The sequence below is a fragment of the Alligator mississippiensis genome, chromosome 6 (assembly GCF_030867095.1).
Source record: "Alligator mississippiensis isolate rAllMis1 chromosome 6, rAllMis1, whole genome shotgun sequence".
NCBI classification, from domain to species: domain Eukaryota; kingdom Metazoa; phylum Chordata; order Crocodylia; family Alligatoridae; genus Alligator; species Alligator mississippiensis.
Window position 1 is genome coordinate 75,308,020 of NC_081829.1, and position 23,873 is coordinate 75,331,892.

Here is a 23,873-nt window from a genome sequence, read left to right on the forward strand (position 1 = left end):
AGAGCCAGGCCAGCTGCTTAGCTTTTAAAGGCTTTGCTTTGGTCTGCAGAAAAGAAAAATTAAACCCACCCCTTTGTTCCTCCCTTTTGATTTCCAGACATTAGAATAACACTAAGGGAGCTAAGGGAATGTACACTGCAGTGCTCCCATTGCTGAATGGCAGTCTTTTTGCTTGACTTCCTAGATCTCTCTGGCACTGGTCCATACTTGAGGTCAATGTAGAGCTTCCCTGCCACAGCAGGAAATGGAGCTCCTGGACGTGAAGGCAGAATGCTGTCAATACCCCACTAATTAGATGCTGTTATGTTTCTCTTCATTCCCTACCATCTCTTCTGGCCAGCACAGAGAATGGGGCCCTACTCTTCCCAGTCTTAAGGCAAGGCTATGCTGCAGCTGCTGCTGGCTTAGTGCAGTGCCCATCCTGTGTAGCTGTGGTACAGCTTGCAGTTGTGCAGAGATACATGGTATGGGAGGCTCCATGAGTGCTCTCCTCCTCTCAGGGCCACATGCATACAATTGGACCATTGCATTTTTCCTGACATTGTCATCTCCAAATTCTGCAGTCTTCACAGCAGAACTCTCTGCGAGTCAGACAGCTTCATATGCAGGTCAACATACTCCCAGATTGTTATTCCAGCTATACATCAGTCGTGGCGTCAGCTTACTTGACTTTTGGACATCTTTTCATTGTTGATTGTCACCAAAACTTTAAATGGGATGGATTTACCATCTACACAACAGAGAATGAAAACTTCTGACAGTGAAAAACTGCCATGAGAGCTTCAGGGGCAAAATCAGTTAAATTAGTTGTGTTGTGTTGTGTGATGCATCAGAGGTGGCAAAGAAAAGTGATGCAGTCTCTTTCCTGGCATATGGAAAGAAACTAGATTAATTACTTAAATCTTTCAGGCCCAAAATCAAACAAGTTAAACATAAATCTTTGATTTCTTGTGATAAAGATGATGTAATGCACAGTGTTTTGAGACTACTTTATTATAGAAGCTGGTCCTTTTGCTCACATGGTGTCAGTGGGGTAACTCACAGAAGTGTTTGAGACATTTAGAATACAGGAAGGAAGCACTTAGCAAACATTCTGGTATAAGTGTTATCCTCATTTTGCAGATGGGAAAACTTAATAAAGAGTTCACGTAATTTACCCCAGTCTATGTTGAATTTTGGTGTACTTATTTCACAGTCCAGTGCTCAGAACGATGGTCTGTCAATCCTCCTAATAGGTTCATGCTGAATGTCCTGAAATGAAGTTTCTTTTAAATCCTGACCTGAAAATGAAGGAGCAAATAGTGCAGTTAAAGAACAAACCATATATAATGCTAAGAAGCTTAGGGGTTTTTTTTAAGTGTGTTAATCATCTGGAAGATGTTTTACATAATATAAAATCTTCAGTAAATACTCAAATAGTATAAAATGTATTTCAAATTAATGAATTCTCTTTTCTCAAAATCATAGCTTCTCCAGACAATCGGGACTACGTATAACAATAGCATTCTCACTAAATCTTATTTTCTTCTGTATGATCCTTATTTCTTTGAAGAAATCCTCAGCTCAGATAAGAACATTTGCAAGAACGTAAGGGCTAGGGACAGAAGTAACACACAAACTGGATTAAATAAGCAGAAACTGATTTAAACCTATAACAGAAAATAAGTTCAGTCCACATAAACCGGTTTCAAAATGGCCAAAACTGGTTTGAGATAAACCTGGTTGAATGTAGTATCAGACTTAACTGATTGAGGTCAAACAGGTTTACAGAACTTCTGTCCCAGACCCCTTCCTGGTTTAAATTAAACCAGAGTCCCCCAGCATACCAGCATGCTCTGCAGCCCTGGGCTGGTCTGTGCTGTCTGCTGCAGTGGAGCAGGGGTGGCGCCGCCCCTCTGCTCCCTCCCCATACTGGCCAATTAGAGGGAAGGGGGTTTAGCCCAGCCCCTATCTTGCCATGCAGGGGGAGGGGTGTGGCCCAGCTCTGACCTACCACATGGGGCTTGGGATTCTAGTAGCACGGAGGGGTGGCAATATGAACTGGCACTGCTCCCCCTGCCAAATTGCCTGACCTGTGGGGAGCCCCATGAGTCAGATTGTAAGGCTCCAGGGGCCACGTCTGAAATGGAGAGACCAGAACTACACACAGCATTCAAGATATAGGTACATCAAGGATTTGTACAGTAGCCCAGTTGTGTTTTCTGTTTGGGTTTCAATTTCCTTCTTAATGATGCCCAAGATTTTATTCACTTTTTTGGTTGCTGCTGTACATTAAAGCTCACATTTTTAGAGAACTATCTACAATGACTCAAGGACTTATTTTCTGAGGCATACAGCTAATTCAGAACCCAGTATTGTTTATGCATAATTGAGGTTATTTTTCCCCACGTGCATGACTTTGGACTTGTTCACTTGAAGTACGCATCTTATGGTTTTGCTTACTCACTTAGCTTGGTGAGATCTTTCTGCAGCTCCTCTCTATCAGCTTGGGATTTGACGAAGCACAATAATTTAGTATTGTCTGCAAGCTTGGAGATTTCACTGTGCACCCGCCCTCCATCATTTCCAGGTCATTGATGAAAATGTTGAACAAACCAGGCCAAGCACAGATCCGTTCTGACCCTCTCAATCCTGAATAGTGGCCATTTAGCCCTACCCTTTGCTTTCTTTTTTTAACTAGCTCTCAATCCATGAAAAAAACCTTCCCTTCAATCTTATGGCAGCTTAGGTTTTTTTTTCAAGTCTTTGATGAGGGAGCTTGTCAAAAGCCTTTGAAAATCCAAATATATTATGTCAACTAGATTCCCTCCTGTCCATGTACTTGTTAACATCCTCAAAGAGCTCCAGTAGATTGGTGAAGCAGGATTTCCCTTTATGTAAAACCAGTATCTTTCCCAGTATCATATTTGTCCTTGTGACTACTGATTTTATCCTTTTTTATAGACTCTACTAACTTTCCAGGGGTGGGACTAAGACTCACTGATCTGTAGTTTGTAGAATCACCTCTAGAGCCCTTTTTAAAAGTGTGTTATGCTGTCTGCCCTCCAGTCTTCTGGCAGAAAGGCCCTTTGTAACAATAGGTTACATACTATTGTACTGCCTACAGCTCTGCAACTTTATCTTTGAGTTCCTTCAGAATTCTTGGGTGAATGCCATCCAGACCTGGTGACTTACTAGTATTTAATTTATCAGTCTCTTCTAAAACTTCTTGTGTTATCACTTCAGTGCATTCCAACTTCAGACTTGCATACTAGGAAGGAATGATTTGGTGTAAAATAACCAATATCTCTTACAATAAAAATGATGCAGGAATAAATTTAGCTTCTCTGCTATAGCCCTTTCATTCTTGAGTGCACCTTTTTCACTTTGGTCATCCAGTGCTTCCACAAATTCTCTTTCTGGTTTCCTTTTTCTTATGTATTAAAAAACCCCTTATTGTATATTTAATAGAAAATCTTTTCTGCACCCCAGTTGTAGTCAGAAGGGATTCATAAACAACTCCAAAGATGTTTTGACAAACTGTAGGAGAATTGGCATAAAGAGAGACACTTCTGTTTTATTTGTGGGTCCTACCCACAATATGCCCTTTCTTCTAGAAGAAAGAGTTAAAAATAACTATCCAGGAAGAAAGATAACTATTTGCTAAAAAGAGAATGAACTCCCTTTTTAACATTACATGGGTTACTGATTCCTGTCTTTCTCCTTTACATGGGTAAACTAATGTATGTAGCAGAATGGAGAGAAAATGCTGGTTTCATATGAAAATGGGCAGTCAGCTGTAGATGCAAAAATAAGGCATTGTCATTGTCCAGGGTCCTTTTGAATGAGCTATAAATGAGTGATGAGAATGTGTATCTCCTTTCCTGAATGGTAAATGTAATTTCTAAACTCTTTATCCCTTTAATGGAATAAAAGTGAAGGCAGATGTATACAAACCATTTGGCAACAGCTGAATGTTCAGGGTTTCTGGGACTCTATTATATCTTTTATATGCCATGTCTTGAGCAAAATACTACCAGCTGATCCCTGCCTCTGTGAATCTGGCAGCATTGCACACAATTTTTCTAATGACCATATTTAACCACTGAAAAGTTTCCTTTCTGCAAAAAGGGAATGCATTTTGGATAAATGAAGACAAAATATCCTCATCTAGATACACTGGAATAATAAATCTGAAATTAATTTAAAGATACGTAACTTTATGCTTCAGCTGGTTCCCAAGTAAATGCTGTATTATTCTCCTTCCAAAGATACAACCTGTGAGTTGAAAAGTAGGAAAAAAAAGTGATGTGGGGCTTCAATAGTCGATGTGTATTATGTATCTGTGGGCTCAGGGAAACCTTAAGGTGGATTCTTACTGTATCAATGTGGGGACAACGAGGACAGTCTTGTCCCCAATGGTGATACACTAGCTGGGGATTGAATTAGCCCATGACATAAGTTACAGCAGCATCAAAGCCCCCTCTTTATAACCACAGGAATTAAAATGATGAAAACAGTAACTAAAGTGCTGGAAAAATGTCCTCTTTTTTTCCTCAGGCACCCAATCCTACTCCCCTCACAGTCAATTGAAAGACTTCATTAGACAGACTCCAAGGCCAGGTACAGACATTACATTTTTACTGGTAAAAGTGATTGTAAACTGTTCTATACCCATAACAGAACAGAAGGTCAGCACACACAGACTGGTTTAAAAATGGCAGAACCTGAGCTAAGATTTCCTCCCCTCCCCAACCAAAGGGCAAATGCGTGTCTATTCACTACCATCTAAACTATGCCATTTACAGAAAACCACATAACTTAGATTTTGCTTCAGGATTTTTGAATGTCTTTACCTAGCTCAAAGGTTAGCAGTTGTTCAGGTGGAGTGAGAAGCAAAGATTACCCCAATACATGTAGTTGCCAGAATTCAGATATCACCCCCATGCTCTTAAGAGTTGGCTAAATGAAGAATATTCCCATTCACTCACGTTAACATTTTCAAAAAGCCCGAGAACAAAGATTTGTAGATAGCCTGAAATTGAGATGATTTTGTATTTAGTTGGTGCAATTACATTTCATAAAACTTATTTATTATGATTACAGGGTATGAGCAGCTTTCATCATTTACTCATTTATTATACTGTGGTGCTAGATTTCCTCATACAAACAAAAAACAAAGAAAATTAATATAACAAAAATGTGCATTAAGATGTTGCAAATCCAAAACAATAATTTAGACTTCTCTATGATGGTTGGAATAAATCTCCTCCTCCTTAAAAGGGCAATCTTAGAAAACCATGCTCTTCTACCCTTAAGGAGACAAACTGAAATCAAACCCATTTTTGGTGGGTGTATGTATAATTTTTATGGCTAGTATGCAGTTGAACTACATAATACAACACAGCCTTGCCCATGTTATAGCACAATGATCATTCCTCTGGTTGGAGGGTTATAAGCACTTTTTTTCCTGTATGGGAAAAAAATAGAAGGGGTCAGACTGAAATTATTTTCTTGTAACATTTATTAAAGGTCTGGCAATAAGATTACAGTCTTAGATTGTTATAGACAATATTGTGTGTTTACTTGTACTTAAAATAATTTATTATTGTAAATTACAAAATTCACACCAGGCAGTTGGTTTTATGGGGTTTTGTTGTTATTTTTGTTTTCCTATTAGGATTAAATTATTTAAAGATATTATCTGGCAGTTCTGAACTGGTTAGAGTTTGTTTTATTTTGTTTTGTTTTTTAAAAAGTCTTCAAAGTTATTGTGTAAGGGATGGTACAGGTCACCAAGTCCTGGCATGAGAGACCCATTCTTGTATGGATTAGTTCAAATGGAATATAAGCCTTATTTTTTTACCGGGGGGGTAATTAATCACCAGAATACATTACTAAAACATGTGGAAAATGTTTCATTGCTTGGAGTCTTTAAATCAACAGTGCTCATTCTTCTAAAAGGTAAGCTCTTATGTAGTTGTAAGTTATTGAGTTGTGTTCAGGTTAGGGTGTGGGAGGCCTCCTGAATGGACCCCTCTGGTTATAAAGAGAGGAGCAGCTTGAAAAATCCCAGGTATTCGTCTTGGGGAGTAGGGAAGAACAAGAATATTCAAAAGCATGCGTTTGAATATGCTGGAGAGTGGTTTGGGGCAACCACATACAGGCTGTGTCTGCACAAGACACTGACTGCATGGTAGCTCATTACAACTACACAGCAGCATTGCATAGCATGAAGCATGATGTGATGCTACTGTCTAGTAGTAACGAGGAATTTTTTAATCAGCATCACCTAGAAGTGACTACTGCTCAGTAACTCCAGTTACTGCGCAAACATTTAGTAGTTTTTTATACAAGTGCTAAATGACTGTGCAGTAATGACTGTGCAGTCAGTGTCTCATGTAGATGCGGCCACAGTGAACTTAAAAAACAAACTCTTTCCTCTTGAAGGGGTGTGTTATCAAAATTGAAAGGGTTAGATTCTCAACCGAGATCAAGCTTTTTGTGCTATTCAGATAGTACAAAGGGGACAGGAATTTTCTGCGAGGCTAGGGGTAGAAATTACACATAAACTGGTACAACTGATCGGAAAGTGGTTCAAATCTGTAACACAACAGAAATTCTGTGCACATAAACAGTTTCCAAAATGGCCAAAACTATTTTAAGATAAACCTGGATGGATGTAGTATCAGACTTAACTGATTTAGGTTAAATCAGTTTCTTGAACTTCTGTCCCAGATCCCTTCCAGATTCAAGTTAACTCACAGTCCTCCAGCATCCCAGGATGCTTTGCACCTCCCCTATAACCTCCCCCACCCCCCCAGCTGAGCAGGGAGGCATGCTCTAGTGTCTCCACAGCATCTGGCTTGGGCCACTATGTGGCTGCATTTCCAGACTCAAAAGTGAATGTCTGTTCACTTGCTTATTGGTTCAGTCCACACAGTTTAGACTAACCTGCAAAGACTGAATCAATTCAGACTCTGGCCTTTTGCCTGTCTGTACTTAGTTCAATAGATTTTATGCTTGCATAGGAATTGAGTTAGGGGCAAAACTGAAGTTATGGTTCAGAGAAATGCTGCATTGAAGACACGCCCTCTGAAAGTTAAACCTTACAAAACTAAGTATGTGTAGATATTTAAATCCATAATATCCTTGTTCAATGGGAATCATATTGACAACCAAAAACTAATACCTATAATTTCAAATTTGTGTCCCTAATTGTAATGTTTTTACCAAGCTAATGATAACCAAATATTATGTTGTCACCTTCCTGCTGAAATATGTCCTTGATGATTTTATATTATGTGCCATTAGCACTTGGCACATGGTATTTTGAAAGTGTAAAGTAATGTAATGTCTTAATCTACATCTTTGCTTTTTCCCCCAATGTATAAAGTGTATTCCATTTGTTTGCTTCAGCTGTCATATGAGTGTTCTCTTTCTAGTAAGTCATGTGAAGTCACCTTGAGGTCAGTCTCAGTCTGTTGTTCCAGATAAGGAGCTGTATGAATGAACTTCCTTTTTTTTGGAAAATATATGAACTGCATTGTAATCAGAAGTATTTCTGATAATAAAAGGAGGACAGACATAATTATACCAGATGTAGAATTTTCATTAGCTCATTTAAAAATAGTTACCTTGATAATTAAAGTTTCATTATATGCAGAAGAATCATAGGGAAATATTTGAAAGGAAAAATTAGCTAGGAAACACAATCAAGCCCACTGGTTTTGCACTGTTCAGAAGCGCTGGGGGAAATGTAACAAATTAATCTCTTGATACAAGAAATTGTTGCCATCATATCTGTTGTTAGAAAAGCATATCTAGGCCAAGAAGCCATGACTCTTGGTCAGGCAATAATAGATTTAACTGGCTAATTTAACATTTTACACTGATGGAATTTCTAGGTCATGGACTATTACTTGTCTTATGTGTGAAGGCTGTTGCATACATGAAGCTCCTTAATGTAAAACCACTGTCTCAGAAGCCTGTGGTGTGTAATACTCTCACTGAAGTCAATGGGGCACTGCATGTGGGGCAGGTTATATACAATAATTTAAGATAAGAGCAGTCTTAAAAAAACAGCAGTGATGTAGACTGTGTGAAGGCACCTGTAAGGGAAAGAGAGAGGGGCAGGACAAAAGCCCTGAGAAATTTGAACAAGAAGCACTTGCCTTAGGTGCTGAGAGAAGCCTAGCTGGAGTGGTGAGTGTGCTGCCACATTTCTGTAGTGTGTGCTTCCTTCAGATTCATGGAGGGAGCACAAGAACAGGTATTTCTGGCCCCTGAGAGGGGCAGCCTGTAGAGAACTGCAGCCGGCAGAGCAGAGGGATGCCAGAGGTCCTCTCTACTGACAGTGTCCTACGGACAACCACGAGGGAAGCAAGCCAGCCCACTGTCACTGGCCAAGGTGGTCTGAGGACCACTGAAAGAACTCAGGATGCGCCATATGAAGGAGCCACTCAAGGACCACCAGGCAGAGACTGAAGTGGTGGATACAGGAATTGGAAGCTGGCAGAAGCAAGGGAAAGCAGGACAGCAACCAGCGTGTGTGGGTCTGAGAGTCAAGGGCAATGCCTCTGACTTTTTGCTCCCTTCCTTTTTTTTTTTTCCTCTCATTTGGGAGGGGTTGTGATCCCCTCTCAATGTGCCAGCAAGGCATCAGGAAGGAAAGCATTAATCCTGACCCTGAGGAGCTGAGGCAGGATAGGAGTCTTAGTAAAATTGATTTTGCTGACTGATCCATGAACCAGGGAGGAATTAATTTCAGTTGATTGCCCCATGAACACATAAAGGACTGAGGTAATTTGATTGACCCAGGAACTGGGAAGGAATTGATTTCATACTTTTTTTGGGATTAATTGATGAATCCTGTATGGGCTGATTTAGTTGGAGTGACCCAGGAATCTGGAATGAACTGATTTCGATTTGATTGTCTAATGGACCCTTAATTGGCTGATTGAGATTAATTAGCCCAGGAACTGGGAATGACTTGGTGTAAGGCAGATGTATCACAGACTCTGAATGTGCTTATTAATTGAGGGACCTTGGAGCCTGTAAGGAATTGATTTAAGGATGGACTCAGAAATCCCAAATGAAGGAGCCTAACTCATAAACCTTATTCAGTAAACAATAAGTAACAGCCAGCAGCATCTTCAGCCAACACAAGACCCAAGCCCAGACGTGTCATTCTGGATGTGGTTAGGGTGGGGTGAAAGGGGAGAGTTGAAGACTCCTAAGATGACGTGGAATGATGACCTGGAGGTGTTTCTTAAGACATTTGAGTGGGCCGCAGTAACTTCCAGACTGGATAGGACCAGATGGGCCAGACATTTAAGAGTTTTCCTCATTGGCCAATCCCAGGCAGCATACCGTTCAATGTCCAGGATCAACATGCAGGATTATGATAAAGTTAAAGATGAAATTGTAAACCGGTCTGACATCACACCCTAGAGGTATCAGCAAATATCCCTGATGAAGAAGAAGGAGGTCAAATCCCCAAGAGTCCTATTACAGAACCTGAGCGATGTCATGGAGAAATAGTTAAAGCAGCGGGACCGCACTGCCCACCTCCCTCCAGGCCGAAAAGGAACCATCCACCACCACCCTCTGGGTGCGGTCCCTAAGCCAGTTGGCCACCCACCTGACCATGTAGGCATCCACTCCACAGTCTGCTAGCTTCCCAATGAGGATAGGGTGCAAAACTGTGTCAAAGGCCTTCCTAAAGTCCAGGAAGATGACATCAGCCTCAGCTCCCACATCCAGGCAGTGTGTGACCTGGTCATAGAAGGCTACAAGGTTTGTCAGGCAGGATCTACCTGTGACAAACCCGTGCTGGTTTCCCCTCAGCATTGTTTCCCCAGCTGGGCCTGCACAAATGTGTTCTTTGATTATTTTCTCTAGCATTTTCCCAGGAATAGAGGTAAGACTGACTGGTCTAAAGTTACCCAGCTCATCCCTTCTCCCTTTCTTGAAAATGGGCACCACATTGGCCCTTCTCCAGTCCTCAGGGACCTGGCCAGAGCACCACGAGTGCTCGAACAGCTGTGCCAGCGGCTTAGCTATGACACTGGTCAATTCTTTCAGCAGCCATGGATGGAGGTCATCCAGGCCTGCTGACTTGTACCCATCCAGCTCCTCCAGGAGCTCCTTAACTATTTCAGAACTAACCGTAGGCAGACTGGTGCCCTGTGGACATCCATCAATGATTGAGGTAGGGGAATTGGCTTGGTCGGTACATAGAAATACTGAAGCAAAGAACTCATTGAAGAGCTCTGCTTTTTTCCCCGCGTCAACACCCAACTGACACTACAGAGCTGGGTTGAAGTAACATGCTGCTTCATCCGGTAAAATATGTTTTGGGGTTTTTTTAACATCTGCAAGCAGCCAGGGTGACCATATGGGACAATGTGAAATCCAGGAAACTACCCCATTGCTGCAGGCAGAGGTTGGGGTAGGACACCACTGAGAACTAAGGAGTCAATGGCCCATTTAGGACCCATTTTTCTTTACTTCACAGGTGTTAACAACCCCCTTTTCAATGGCCATTTCACTAATCAAGATAACCTGTTAGGGCAATGTTGCTGTCTGCTAGGGCTTCCTATTTCACAGCTCATGCCCAGGACTCTCATTTTAATTTTTACTGGCCAGCTGAGACTGGCTTCTGAAATCTTTGACTTTCCCGGCCAAAAGGAAAAACAAGCTCCAAAAGTTCAAGGCTTTTACTTTACTGGGCATCAGAATGTACCAATTTAATCAATGTACTCATTTAACTCTTGCTGAACAGGAGGATGTCTGTTCTCCACATTATTTTTTTTCCACCTTATTCCATCTCTTTTTTCCATCTCTTTTTCCATCTCTTTTTTCCATCTTTTTCCATCTCTACTTTATTTGCAATGTACCTTGATTTTTAATAAACCATTTGAATCTTTGTTAGTTCTCTGGAAATGCTAAGCTGTTCAGCCCTGGGAAGTGAAACAACTTCTAAACTAAAAAGAGACACTTGTGAAGGGAGGGTGTTTGCCATGGGTGCTTAAAACAATATTGTCTCCATTCATAATTGCAACCTTTGGATAACAGGACAGTATGTTTACTAAATTTTTCTACTGATGAAAAAGTACATGCCTATCCCAGAAGAACATCACCTGCAGGGCACCAGCCACATGGCTGCGTGGTGAGTGCTTAGTTACCTTATATGATAACAGAATGTAAAGGTGTAAACTTTTGAATGCCCCTGAGCTCAGGAAGGTTTGGATGTGTGGTGTTGGCTTGCCCTATTAACAAGATGAATAGTTTAAAGAATTCTGGGTCCAGTGCAGAATTTAAGCCCTTTCCAAAGCTCACAAGGCATTTAGATCCAGAACTTCCCACAGGCCTATCTATGTCTAAGGAATACTTGAATTAACAATGTGTGTGATTTGACAAGGTGTCTTTACTTCCTTTGAATTCTGCACACTTCTGAGTCCAATAAGTTTCAGCAAGATAAAAGAGCAAGTAAAATATCTAACAATATTTTTTTATGATTCTAGGTGTGTATTGTGCAGAAGAGAGACACTGAGAAAATGTATGCCATGAAGTACATGAACAAACAGCAATGCATTGAAAGAGATGAAGTTCGAAATGTGTTTAGGGAACTAGAGATCCTGCAGGAAATTGAACACGTATTCTTGGTGAATCTCTGGTAAATATCTTCTCTGATGTACATTTTTTTGATGACTGGCTGTGCACTTTGCTGTGACACTCAGCTGTCAGTTGTTGTGCTCTTCCCAAGAGGCCATGAAAGAAATCCAGCAAGGTAGCTCTATCCCCTCAGTGATTGCTGTTTTAGGGGAAAATTCAGGAAATCTGTCTTAAGAGGTTTGATTGTTAAGTTAATTTTAAAATGCATTTCACATTGTGTCTTACAAGATTGAGATTTTTTTAATATTAGTAAGCAAGTTTTCTTTCAAATCTTCCATAATCAGGTAATTGCTTAGCTACCACTTTTCAAGTTAAATTTAAAATAATCTAAGGTAAAGCATGTTAGGGTGCAGTTTAGAAAATAAGTTTGAAGTTAAAACACCTCTAATGGTTGGATTTAATTAAACAGATTGTTACACTTACACGAGGACACTGATGACTTTGACACTTTCTGGTGAATTATACGCCATAAACTAGGTTTGCTCAAGTGACAAAGTACATACGTTTTAAGAGAAGCATCCAGACAAAGCTGCATTCCAAAAGATTTATGGGCTAAAACTATTTGCAAGTTCTAGCCCATATGTCCATAGTACCAGTGGACACACCGTCAAGTTAGAACTTCTAGTAGTAGTGACAAATTCCAAATTTAAAACTATGTTCAGCTCATGTTCTCCTTTTGAAACATGATAGCAGTCTATTTGAATTGCCAGATGTACAGTATTTATTATTGAAAGCTGCATTGTAAACATAAAATATTATAATGCTTTCAACTCGGCAATTAAAAGTGCATTCTTGTATTACTCAGACTTACTTGCATTATTAAGTTTTATGGAACTCAAATTTATTTGCAGATTATAGGAAATGATGCATTAAGTGGCAAAGGTTTATACATTCCTTTGGGATGAGTATGGTATGAGTATGATAGTGGTGATGTTTATCTGAAGCATATCAGTGTTGATATTGCTTTTCTACCACCTTCTGCATGATTCTCTCCTTGATCCAAGCTCTCCAAGCTACTCCTGCTGACTCTTGTCTCTCCATAGCTTGTTTTTTGCTGACTCTTGTCTCTCCATAGCTTGTCTCTCCATAGCTTGTTTTTCAGGGATCAGTAGGTCTATCATCTGTGTTGTTTAATCCCAGAAGCTGAATTAAAATTTTGCATGTTCAGAGATTTAGGCTTATGAGTGCATTTGGACAGCAGTGCTTGTAAGATTCATTGGCAGGCAGGGTACAAAAACAAGACCATGCTATCAAAGCATCTTAAAGAGGGCATTAGAAAGGAGTAAAACAGGTTGCTGGAAGATCTTGGGGACCAAACTGATGAATCTGCAGCTCTTATTTGTAGATAGTGGGGAAGATCGCATCCATTGCTGAGTGCTAGAAAGAAACTGGACCCTGCTGGAAGTTTGTAAGTCAGTGAGAGCAAGAGTACCATACTGGGACAGGGGATGAATAGGTTAAGGGGGAGTGGTATCTTTATACAGCCTAAACATTGATATTGGTTTGCTTAACTTCTGCCTTGCTGTTATTTTTTCCAGGTGGCTTCACACATTTTGTTGTTGCTCACAGTATATTCTTTCAAATGATGAAATACCTTTGTCTAAAACCACTGTTTCTACAACTGCAATTTTGGGAGTATAATGAAAACTGGTAGCCAATATTTCCAGTCCAGCAGTTTTCCAAATTACATTCACACAATTACATTTCTGCTGTTATTAAGAGATGCATGTGTGATGGCAAAATAAAGACCACATTCACTTTGAAAGCAATGGGTGGACAAAAATGACATGTCATGTCAAAAACAAATGAAGCGCATTAATAATACACATTGTTTTCCCTTGACAGGACATTTACTTTTTGTCATTAAATATGTACATTAGCCTAAAATCAGTCCCTCTTAATATTTGTTGACCTGACAAACAACAGGATTAAGCATGTAGGGATATAGAATGCAAAGAGGCTTCCTGGACCTAGAGAGTCAGTCTTAAAAATTTCCCACATCAAACCCCTAGACACCACAACTGTAAGGCATAAGAAGCAATAACAACAAGAACACCCTACAATGCACCAAAAAGAAAGGGAGAGAAAAGCAATGTCAGTGCCCCTACTGCTGAAATGAATGGGTTAATAGAGAAATGATGGGTTAATATTGGATTCAGCATGATTAGCAGAAGTTTTCCTTAGAGAAGATTCATACAGCTAATAGCAGGACAGGCAGAATCAGCACTGATAGAATTGCTGGGAACATTTGTATCAAAATAATTTTTTTCACTAGCCACTTTGGACATATTAATATTTTTTCCTGAAATTTTAACTCAGCAACAATAAAAAAGGAAAATTATGAAGTCAAGGAATACTGTCTTAGGTAGTAGACTGAAGAAGTCAAGACAATTGCTATGAACTGCAGATTTTGAATTGCTATGCTTCAGTCATTAAGAAGATGGTAGAAGTCAGGTTTGCACCTTAAAAACTAACTAAATCATAGAATCATATACCATAAGCTTTCATGACCCCAAACTCACTTCATCGGATGCTATGAAGGGCATGCACAGAGCAGTGTATAAAATAGAGAAAATGATTTGAGTACAAAAGCTCTCTCCGTTGTATACATTGGTCTATGCATGTGTTTTCACAGCACATGTTAAAGGAGGTTGGGTTCATGAAAGCATATGCTATATATGTAGCTCTGATTTAGTTAGTCTATAGGGTGCAAATCTACCCTGCAGAATTTCTGTTGGACTTCAGACTTACATGGCTAACTACCTCTCTCTGCTCATTAAGAAAATCTAGTAAGATGTACATTTCCTCCTAGGACATACTTAGATTAATACCAATTCATGATTCATCATTTCTCTAAGAAAAACTGCAGCCAAATATAACTATTGAAAATGCCTTTAGGGTATGCCCAGAGTATGGTAAGCTTCTGACAGGAGTAAATTGCTACAGATTTTATGAGACCATTCTGTTTTTGCAAAAAACAAAGCTCCTTTTTCTGCTCTTCTATATGTTAATTTGGCACACATGTTCACTTACCATATTTACTTGACTACAAAATGAGGTGTATCCCCCCTCTCCCCCCCCCCCATCAGCATGGGAAAAAAGCCCCTCATCTTATATTCTTGTTCAACTTCCTTAAATACATCGCCTATCATTAAATTGCTGCCAAAGGCAGCATGTGCCAGTAATGGAAACCAACTATGAAGTTGATTAAATAGAGCCAACACTGAGCATAACTATAAAACACACAGCGCAGTTGGCCCCCATGGAGGGAACTGGCACCAGGCAGGAGGGGCAGAGCCAGCTCCTACATCTGCCACTTGGTGCCAAAAATGCATGATCTTAGCTAAAAAGATGAGATACTGATAGGACCCTACCACAAAGATAGCCTAGCACAGTCTATCTGAATAAGATATATGGTAGTGCCCTTTGCATGCAATCGCCTTCAGTACGGAGTCTTTTGAAGTAAGGGTGAGCCGTACATTGAATTATTTTTTTTAACTTCCTCTGCACTCTGACAGCTGAGATATGCCTTTCATTCCCATTTCCAATAATTCCTGTTTCTTCTCCAGCCTTAAATGTGTGGCAAACATCACCAAATAGAGTACCAAACACTTCACCCAGAATCCTTCTGTCACCCCCTCTCAGCCTGTCACATATGATTAGTGTGAAGCCATGAGGTGGAGCCAGACAAGGTTGCCCTGCGCCTCAGATGCATATACATTTTTGGAGGATCCCAGGACACCCAGTTCCAGTCACGAGTGGGGAGGGCTAATTAGCAGATGGCTCCTTCGGTGGGAGCGTACTGAAGTATGCAGACATACTGAGCAGAGCTGAGCTGTGGGGTCAGCATGGTTTGAAATGTTGATGACTGCTGTGGTCCAGCCCAATGAACTCTCTAGTAAATTAGGACCCTTTAGGCTAATATCATGCATAGTTTGTACTATAAATAAGTAGGTACAAAGTGCTGCTTAAATATATGTTTATGGACTACCTACGCTAAAACTTGCAGCAGTTTCAAAAAAGGTAAAATGCATTAATTCCGGATGAACTAAGTCTATAGGTACCTGTAGTAATTTGCCTATGTGCAAATTATCACAGATATGTTTATTTCAAGATGAGTGTTTTCAAATTTGCCCCTCACTTCTATGTGCTCAGGGAGAGCAAGGTCTGACAGTAAGGATGGGCTGGAAAGAGCTGCAGGAGGAAGAAGCTGGGGGGTCAGAGGGCAAGGGGGCCCATCTGACTCTCCAGATTTATTTTCCCTGTTATAGCAGTGGGAAGGGGACAAATTGAAAGCTAACCTGTAATAATTAGATTTTATACCTGGAAAATTATAACAAATGCATAAATGTCACCCAAAGAACCTTGTCTGCCTATGTCCTTAGACCAACACGGCTACAGCCTACACCCCTGTAAATGTTCTGTATACAGAATCTAATTATGAGGGGGGGTCATCTTATATTCAAGTAAATACAGTACCTCATTTTCAAAATATTCAGAGAAAATGCAATTGTGAAACATTGAGATAAACCTACATTGAGGAAAAGTCTGAAGTTAAAATAAGGCTCTTGAGAAGAGTTCTGAAGTATCCTTCTTAATGAGATGAGTCATTTCTGAAAGGTAATTGGGAACTGTGCAGCACTGGGTGAGTGGTTTGACTTAACAATTTTTTTTACAGTACACATAATAAGTACAGTAATGAAACCATGGACCAGATTTTGAATATCTGCTTCACAGTTTCACAGCGTGATGTGGCTGTGGAAAAAATTAATACAATTCCAGGTTGTATCCAAAAATGTATTTACACCACAGATAGGGCAATACTAATGTCATCATAAAAGGAACTGGTAAGACCTCATCTGGAATACAGGATAATACAGGGTAGAGTTCTGGTCACTCATTTCAAGACAGATCAGTTAAAACTGGAACACAGAATGTGCGTTAGCTAGGATGGTCAGAGGAAGAAAGTGCCTCTCATATGAGAGGGGCTGAAAGAGCTTGACTAGCTTAGTGTATGTAGTGTGATGAAGGCTGAGAGGGAATACGGTTGTTCAGTATACATACATCTGGGAACAAACATCAGAGAAAGAAGTGCAGAAGAATATACCCTAAATTGGCCATGAATACATTTAGACTAGAAATAAGAAGGTTTCTAACCCCTGGAGAATGAAGTTCTGTAACCTCCTTCCAATGAAAGTAGTGGAAGAAAAAACCTTGGTGAACTTTAATGCAGATCTTTATAAATTCATAGGCAGAATTAGGTGGTTTCCTGCAACAAGAGTGGCCTAGGCTCACTGTTCCAAGAGGTCCCTTCCTGCCTTATAGATTTCATAGATTTCATAGACATTAGGGCTGGAAGGGACCTCGGAAGATCATCGAGTCCAGCCCCCTGCCCAAAGGGTAGGAAGTCAGCTGGGGTCATAGGATCCCAGCAAGATAAGCATCCAGTTTCATCTTGAAGGTGTTCAATGAAGGCGCTTGAACCACCTCCGGTGGCAGGCTGTTCCAGACCTTGGGGGCTCGGACAGTAAAGAAATTCTTCCTTATGTCCAGCCTGAAACGGTCTTGTAGTACTTTGTGACCATTCAACCTAGTCGTCATCCCTTGGGGCGCTCTGGTGAACAAACGTTCCCCTAGATACTGGTGGTCACCCCTGATAAACTTATAGGTGGCCATCAGATCACCCCTGAGCCTGCGCTTTTCCAGGCTAAAGAGCCCCAGGGCTCTCAGCCTGTCATCGTAGGGTCTGCTTCCCTGACCTCTGATCATGCGCATGGCTCTTCTCAGGACTCTCTCAAGCTTCTCCACATCCTTTTTGAATTGTGGAGCCCAAAACTGGACACAGTACTCCAGCTGCGGCCTCACTAAGGCCGAGTACAGGGGGAGAATGACGTCCCGGGATTTGCTGGAGAAGCATCTATGGATGCAAGCCAGCGTTTTGGTCGCTTTACTAGCCGCTGCATTGCATTGCAGGCTCATGTTCATCTTGTGGTTAATGATGACCCCCAAGTCTCTTTCTTCCATAGTGCTAGCCAACATAGCACTGCTGAGCCTATAAGGATGCTGCGTGTTTTTTTTCCCAAGGTAGAGAACCTTGCATTTATCGGCGTTGAACACCATCAGATTCTCATCCGCCCACTTGCTGAGCCTGTCCAGGTCAGCCTGGATCACCTGCCTGTCTTCTGGTGTGGATGCTTTGCCCCAAAGTTTGGTGTCATCAGCGAACTTGGCCAGTCCGCTTCGGACTCCAGTGTCCACATCATTAATGAAGATGTTGAATAGTATGGGTCCAAGGACAGAGCCCTGGGGGACCCCACTGGTCATAGGACACCACAATGAGTGACTTCCATCAATTACTACCCTCTGGGTCTGACCCCGGAGCCAATTTTCCAGCCAGTGGATCGTGGAGGACCCAAGGCAACAATTGACCAGTTTCTCCAAGAGTCGATCATGGGACACCAGATCGAAGGCTTTTTTGAAGTCAAAATATATGACATCAATCTCTTCTCCCTTGTCCAGGTGATAGGTCACCTGGTCATAGAAGGAAATGAGATTGGTCAAGCAAGACCTACCTGCAACAAACCCGTGCTGGCTATCCCTTAAGATGTTGACGTCGGCCAGTCCATTAAGGATGGCCTCTTTAATAAACTTTTCTAAGATCTTCCCCGGGATACAAGTCAGGCTGATGGGCCTATAGTTAGCCGGATCCACTTTCCTCCCTTTCTTGAAGATAAGCGCACCACATTGACCTTCTTCCAGTCTTCAGGCACTACACCAGAGCGCCAAGAGTTTTCAAAGATCCGTGCTAGAGGCTGGGCTATGATGCTCGCCAGCTCCTTGAGTACCCTGGGGTGAAGATTGTCAGGGCCGGCTGACTTGAAGGTATCCAGCTTCTCAAGATGTTCCTTCAGAAAGTCAGCATTAATGGAGGGCAGGGGATCACCCTCACCCGGACTTCCCGGCCCTGTAGCGGGCACGGGCGTCCCATGGGGCTGATGAAAGACTGATGCAAAGTACCTATTTAATAGGTTGGCTTTTTCCTGGGTGTCAGTTGTCAGTTGCCCCATCTGGTTCAGCAGGGGTCCAATGTTGCCCCTGCTTTTCCTCCAGCTCCCCACATATCTGAAAAAGGACTTTTTATTGTCCTTGATGCTCAAAGCTAGCTGGAGTTCAGTTGCAGCCTTGGCTTTCCTGGTCAGCTCCCTACAGGACTTGACCAGTGCAGAATAATCCTCCTTGGAGGTGACTCCCATCCTCCATCCTTTGTAGGCCTTTCTTTTTAGCCTCAGGAGGTCTGCTAGGTCCCTGGAGAGTCAGTGGGGCTGCTGTGCCCTCTTGCTGCCTTTCCTCCGAGATGGAATAGACTTAGTTTGTGCATTGAGGATCGCTCCCTTGAGGAGCAACCACTCTTCTTGAACTCCCCTCTCCCTGTGGTCACGGTCCCTTAAGGCCTCACTGACAAGCCTCCTGAGCTTGTCAAAGTCGGCTTTCCTGAAGTCAAGGACTTGCGTGTTGCTGACCGACTTGCCAGCTTTTTGGCGGATGGTGAAGGTGATCAGTTCATGGTCACTTTCACCCAGCTTCCCATCGATCACTAGGTTGCTGACTAGGTCACCCCCAGTAGCCAGTACCAGGTCAAGCAGTGCTTTGCCTCTCGTTGGCCCATACACTTCTTGAGTCAGGTAGAGGTCATCCACGCACGAGAGGAAGCTCTGCGACCGCTCAGATTTTGCTGAGCGATCCTCCCACGAGATGTCCAGGTAATTGAAGTCACCCATGACAACCATGGTCCTGGAGCAAGCTGCCTCAGCCAGTTCCTGGGCAAACTCCTGGTCAAGCTCAGGACTTTGAGTGGGAGGTCTGTAATAGACTCCCACCATTGTGTCCCCTGTGCTGTGTTCCCCACGGATTTTAACCCAGAGGGTCTCCAGCCGTCCACCCTGGTCACCAATATTGGCTTGCAGGGACGTGTAGCTTTCCTTAACATAGAGAGCTACACCCCCGCCCCTTTTCTCTACACGATCCCTCCTGTACAGGGTATAGCCATCTATACCCGTGGTCCAGTCATGGGTGGAATCCCACCAGGTCTCCGTTATCCCTATACCCTGTATTCCTAAAATCTAACCATTCTACACTTAGTTTTAGATGCTTTTTAGATAATTTACTTGATGGTACACACAAAAGAGATAGGGGTCTATGCTGCACAATGCTAGCCTTAAAAAAGAGCCAATTAATTGTGCTGTTCTGGTTATCTCTATCCAGCCCTGCATTGTGCAGTATACACATAGCCTAAAAGCTTGTTTTTCAGAACTAGGCACCCACAACTTCAAAAGGAGGGGAGCTGTGGAAACACAAAATGATCTAAATAGCACTTACAAATAAAAGCGTTGGTGCAAAAGTTCATCCACAGTTATTTCTGCTGGCAAAAGCATGGATATACGATCCAAGAGATCTGAGTAAGGTCAAGCAGAAAATTAGACCCTAGAAACCTTAGGTTATTTTCAGCTAAGTAAATATGGAGCCTCATCTTCGGTGGTGCTTAGTTCCTCCCATAATATGCTAAATGCACTTAAATAATTCTCCATTCCCACTGAGCACATCCTAACATTAGCCCTTTGCTTGTCTTTATTTGGAGATATATGTACATTGGAAGGTTTAAAAAAAATAAGTAACAAGTATTGGTAACATCTGATGGCATTGGCCCTCAAGTTGCCCTGGGGTAGGCTGTGTGAGGTTCTATTCATAAGCGATGTGTGGGGGAGTCACAGGGGACATGTGACCTCCCCCCGCCCCTGATTTCTGCACTGATGTCAGATGGGCTGCAGCCCAGCTGGAGCCAAGGCCTGTGGGCAGCAGCAGTGGTGCAATTTCTGCACTAACAGTGGGGCACGGGGCTGCAGCTCAGCTAGAGCCAGTGTCCAGCAGCGGTTGGGGTGGCAGTAGCGTGGAGTTGTGTCCCTCCACTGTCAATGCTTACGTATCATCTATGGTTCCATTGGCACCAGTGGTTTTGCATATTGCATAACACACGGACAGTCGGGCCAACTGGGTGGGACACATTCTATAAGCAACACCCCACAGACATGACAAAGGAAGGTTGGGCATCAAAAAGTCTTTACAAAATCTAGGTGCCCTCTCAACATTGGACTAAGAGTAAAAATATTAGTGATATAACTTTGAAGGCTCAAAAGCTACACTTATAACAATTTTCCCAGTTTATGGCTTGTATTGTACCCAAGAACCACCACAGCCATGGGCTGTATGGACAAACCTTTGAGGAGGTGCAGCAAAATACTGAGTTTATGAGGTCTGTATCACTCCTGCACTTGGGCAGTTCTCCTCTGGCTATAAGTCCTTCGCTGTCTCCAGAGGTTACTAGAATGGTGGAGAGAAGCCAGGTCAAGGAAAAAGAATTAGCACTAATGCTGGCCTTGTGTTATATAATAAAGGAGAGAGTTGCTCTGGGTATCCTACTCGATATCAGCAACTAATGGCACAGAGCCACTACTCGATATTAGAACTAATGGCACAGAGCTTCATCAGATAATTATGTTTGGCCTGCTGCTCATTATTCCAACGCAGTATTGATTATATTAGGAAGAAAGTTATTTAAAATATAGAAGTCAAATAACTATGCTTTAGATATAGTAATGGACAGTACAAGTGGTATGAAATTAATTAGGATTGTTGCTCCTTCATTGAAATATTGCCTGGAAAGACACATAACAAAATGAGGGTGACATCCAACAGATGAATTCACCCACATGTAATGTACCAATCTTGGGTTAAAAAATGAAGCAGGATCTTGAATCATGCGTGCATAATTAAAACAATGTAAATATTGATGGTGGCATATGTTTTAACATTACTTGGGCAAACGCAAGGCTTGTGGTTGTTATTATTTCACAGGTGCTGTATAATTACAAGAGGGGGAAAAACCAAAAACCTTTCCTTCATTTTGTAACACCCATGAAAGTTGCAGAGTGCTCTGCTGTTAACTCACCTTTGTTTTCTGTAGGTACTCATTTCAGGATGAAGAGGACATGTTTATGGTAGTAGATTTACTCCTAGGTGGTGATCTACGATATCATCTTCAGCAAAATGTTCAGTTTACAGAGGAAACAGTGAAACTTTATATCTGCGAGATGGCACTAGCTCTAGATTATTTACGAAGCCAGCATATTATTCACAGGTACAGCAAAATCTGTTACTCTCAGCTGTTGAAAGTTAGTGTATTTAAATAAACCAATAGAGATAACTGAGATTGTCAGGATCATTGGACAGGACAGGGCCATATCCTCACCTGGTATAAACTGGTGTAGCTTCACTGGGGTCTACATTTAAGTTTAAGGGGAATTTGTCCCTGTTAAATTGTAGTGTAGCAAGAATCTCAACATCATAAGCATTTGTTATTCAGAGACCAATTTCTATTTAAAATGAACCTGGCTATACCATCCTCTGGACAAAAAGGGATTCTGCCCTCTTTTGTACTGGGTGTAAAATTTGGAGTTGCTCTATTGCTAACAATCGGCATCACTTAAATTTACATCAATGTAAACAAGATCCATATGGACAAGTATTTGGTTCAGTGCTCAAGAATTATTCACAATAATCTTTCAAGTATTAATTCTCAGAGAAGGTTTGGATAAACAAGGTCTAGAAGTTTTGTTCTAGCCCTTTCACTTGATTAAACAGAAAAAGTATTTATCTAATCAATATAAAAGAGGTGGCCCATGCTATGAATGTTTTCTTTCAGACTAGGTTATTTTGTTCTATATTCTTCTACACTAATTATTGAGTCACAACCAATAGTTCTGTTTTTCCTTTGAGTTGCTTCTTCCATGAGCTATGAGTTGATCTTACATATAACTTTTTTTTATTTTCCAGAGATGTAAAACCAGACAACATTCTCCTTGATGAACAAGGTGAGAAAAAACAAAATCTGTCTAGCTCTATACATGTGATAAGCCCAGACTATTGTGCATATCGTGGGCTCTTTTAATACATGAACAAAGTATGCACATAACACTCCTGCTCTGATTTGGTAGTATTTTTATTAGTATTAATTTATTTTTACACACAAGGTATTCAAGACAATAGAGAATTAAGCCCAAAATAGGTTTATTATAACTTAAGGTAGCAAATTTTAAAAATATGTAATCACTCTGATAAGTATGTTACTTTTCTTCAAAGATTTTAATATTCATACCTTTAAACTCAGATGTATTACCACTGTACTGTTTAATAAACAGTTTTCAGTATGTGTTTCCATGATAGGTTACCAAGATATCATACTTGCCTTTTCATCTTTGGAACCTTGGAGTCAAGAAAAGAAGTACAGATACTTTATGCTGAATTTTAGAAATACAGTTAAAGTTACCTATCCACTCTAGTGTTTTGGATGTTTGTGATCCAAATTAAAAATGGCAACAAGAGCATAAACAAAAGGATGCCTATGAGCCCAGTTTCTCCAGCAGCCTTAAAGCAAATATGAAAAGGTGGATTTTACAGCAGCCTGCTCACAGAGTTGACAAATCCGGCTCTAACAAAGTGGAAATTAAATTCTACCCTCCACTAAGAACTTACTCCAAGCAGCTTTATATTGAGAAAGCTCCACTGAATGCCTCTGTTTATTTCACCTGTGGCAGTTCACAATACAGAGAAAGGGGGGAAATCTCTTGGGTAACTAAAAACGTGTTGGTGTATGTTGGTTCAAACCACCAACTTAAGCTTTGCCTGGAAATTCACTGGGAGACAGTGTGCAGATTCATAAAGCACTGAAAAAAACCCCTTATAAATAAGAAAAAAGTGACATAATAGGAGGAAACAAGAGGTCCAAATAGGCTACAGTCTGCTATTGATTCATGCATATAATCTGCATAAATATCCATGGGAGATTCATATGCAGATACAAGAATGAAAATGGCCTTAAAAAAAAAAAAAAAAAGAGAGACCGATTTTCTTTGAACTAGATTTCTAGTTTGGTTTGAAAGTTACAATTCCTCAAGCAAGTTTTGAAATAAGCTGTTGACCTGCTGCATCTCATGTTGGATCCTTCTCATTTGCCTTGTGACAGAGGAAATGAATTGACTACAGATTTTAATATACTACTTTTAAGGTCATTTTAATATGATGTGGTTATTATACAGGTAATCTATGAATAGCCACCTAAGCAATATGGATATGGAAAATGGGACTGGCATGTAGCCAGCCTC

At 41.2% G+C, this 23,873-nt stretch overlaps 1 protein-coding gene across 4 annotated transcripts in view; it reads left to right on the top strand.

The window, feature by feature from the left end:
• The window catches only part of STK32C (serine/threonine kinase 32C), a 277,360-nt gene that overhangs the window by 235,018 nt on the left and 18,469 nt on the right, over positions 1–23,873 (top strand). For 3 of the 4 annotated variants that reach the window (XM_014611373.3, XM_019482914.2, XM_019482915.2), the window contains exons 3-5: positions 11,508–11,659; positions 21,677–21,850; positions 22,546–22,583. In XM_014611373.3, coding sequence (XP_014466859.2) covers positions 11,508–11,659; positions 21,677–21,850; positions 22,546–22,583 — 364 coding nt within the window. Of the gene's footprint in view, positions 1–4,580; positions 4,603–11,507; positions 11,660–21,676; positions 21,851–22,545; positions 22,584–23,873 lie in introns of those variants that run through there. The other variant, XM_019482916.2, reaches the window with a different exon arrangement.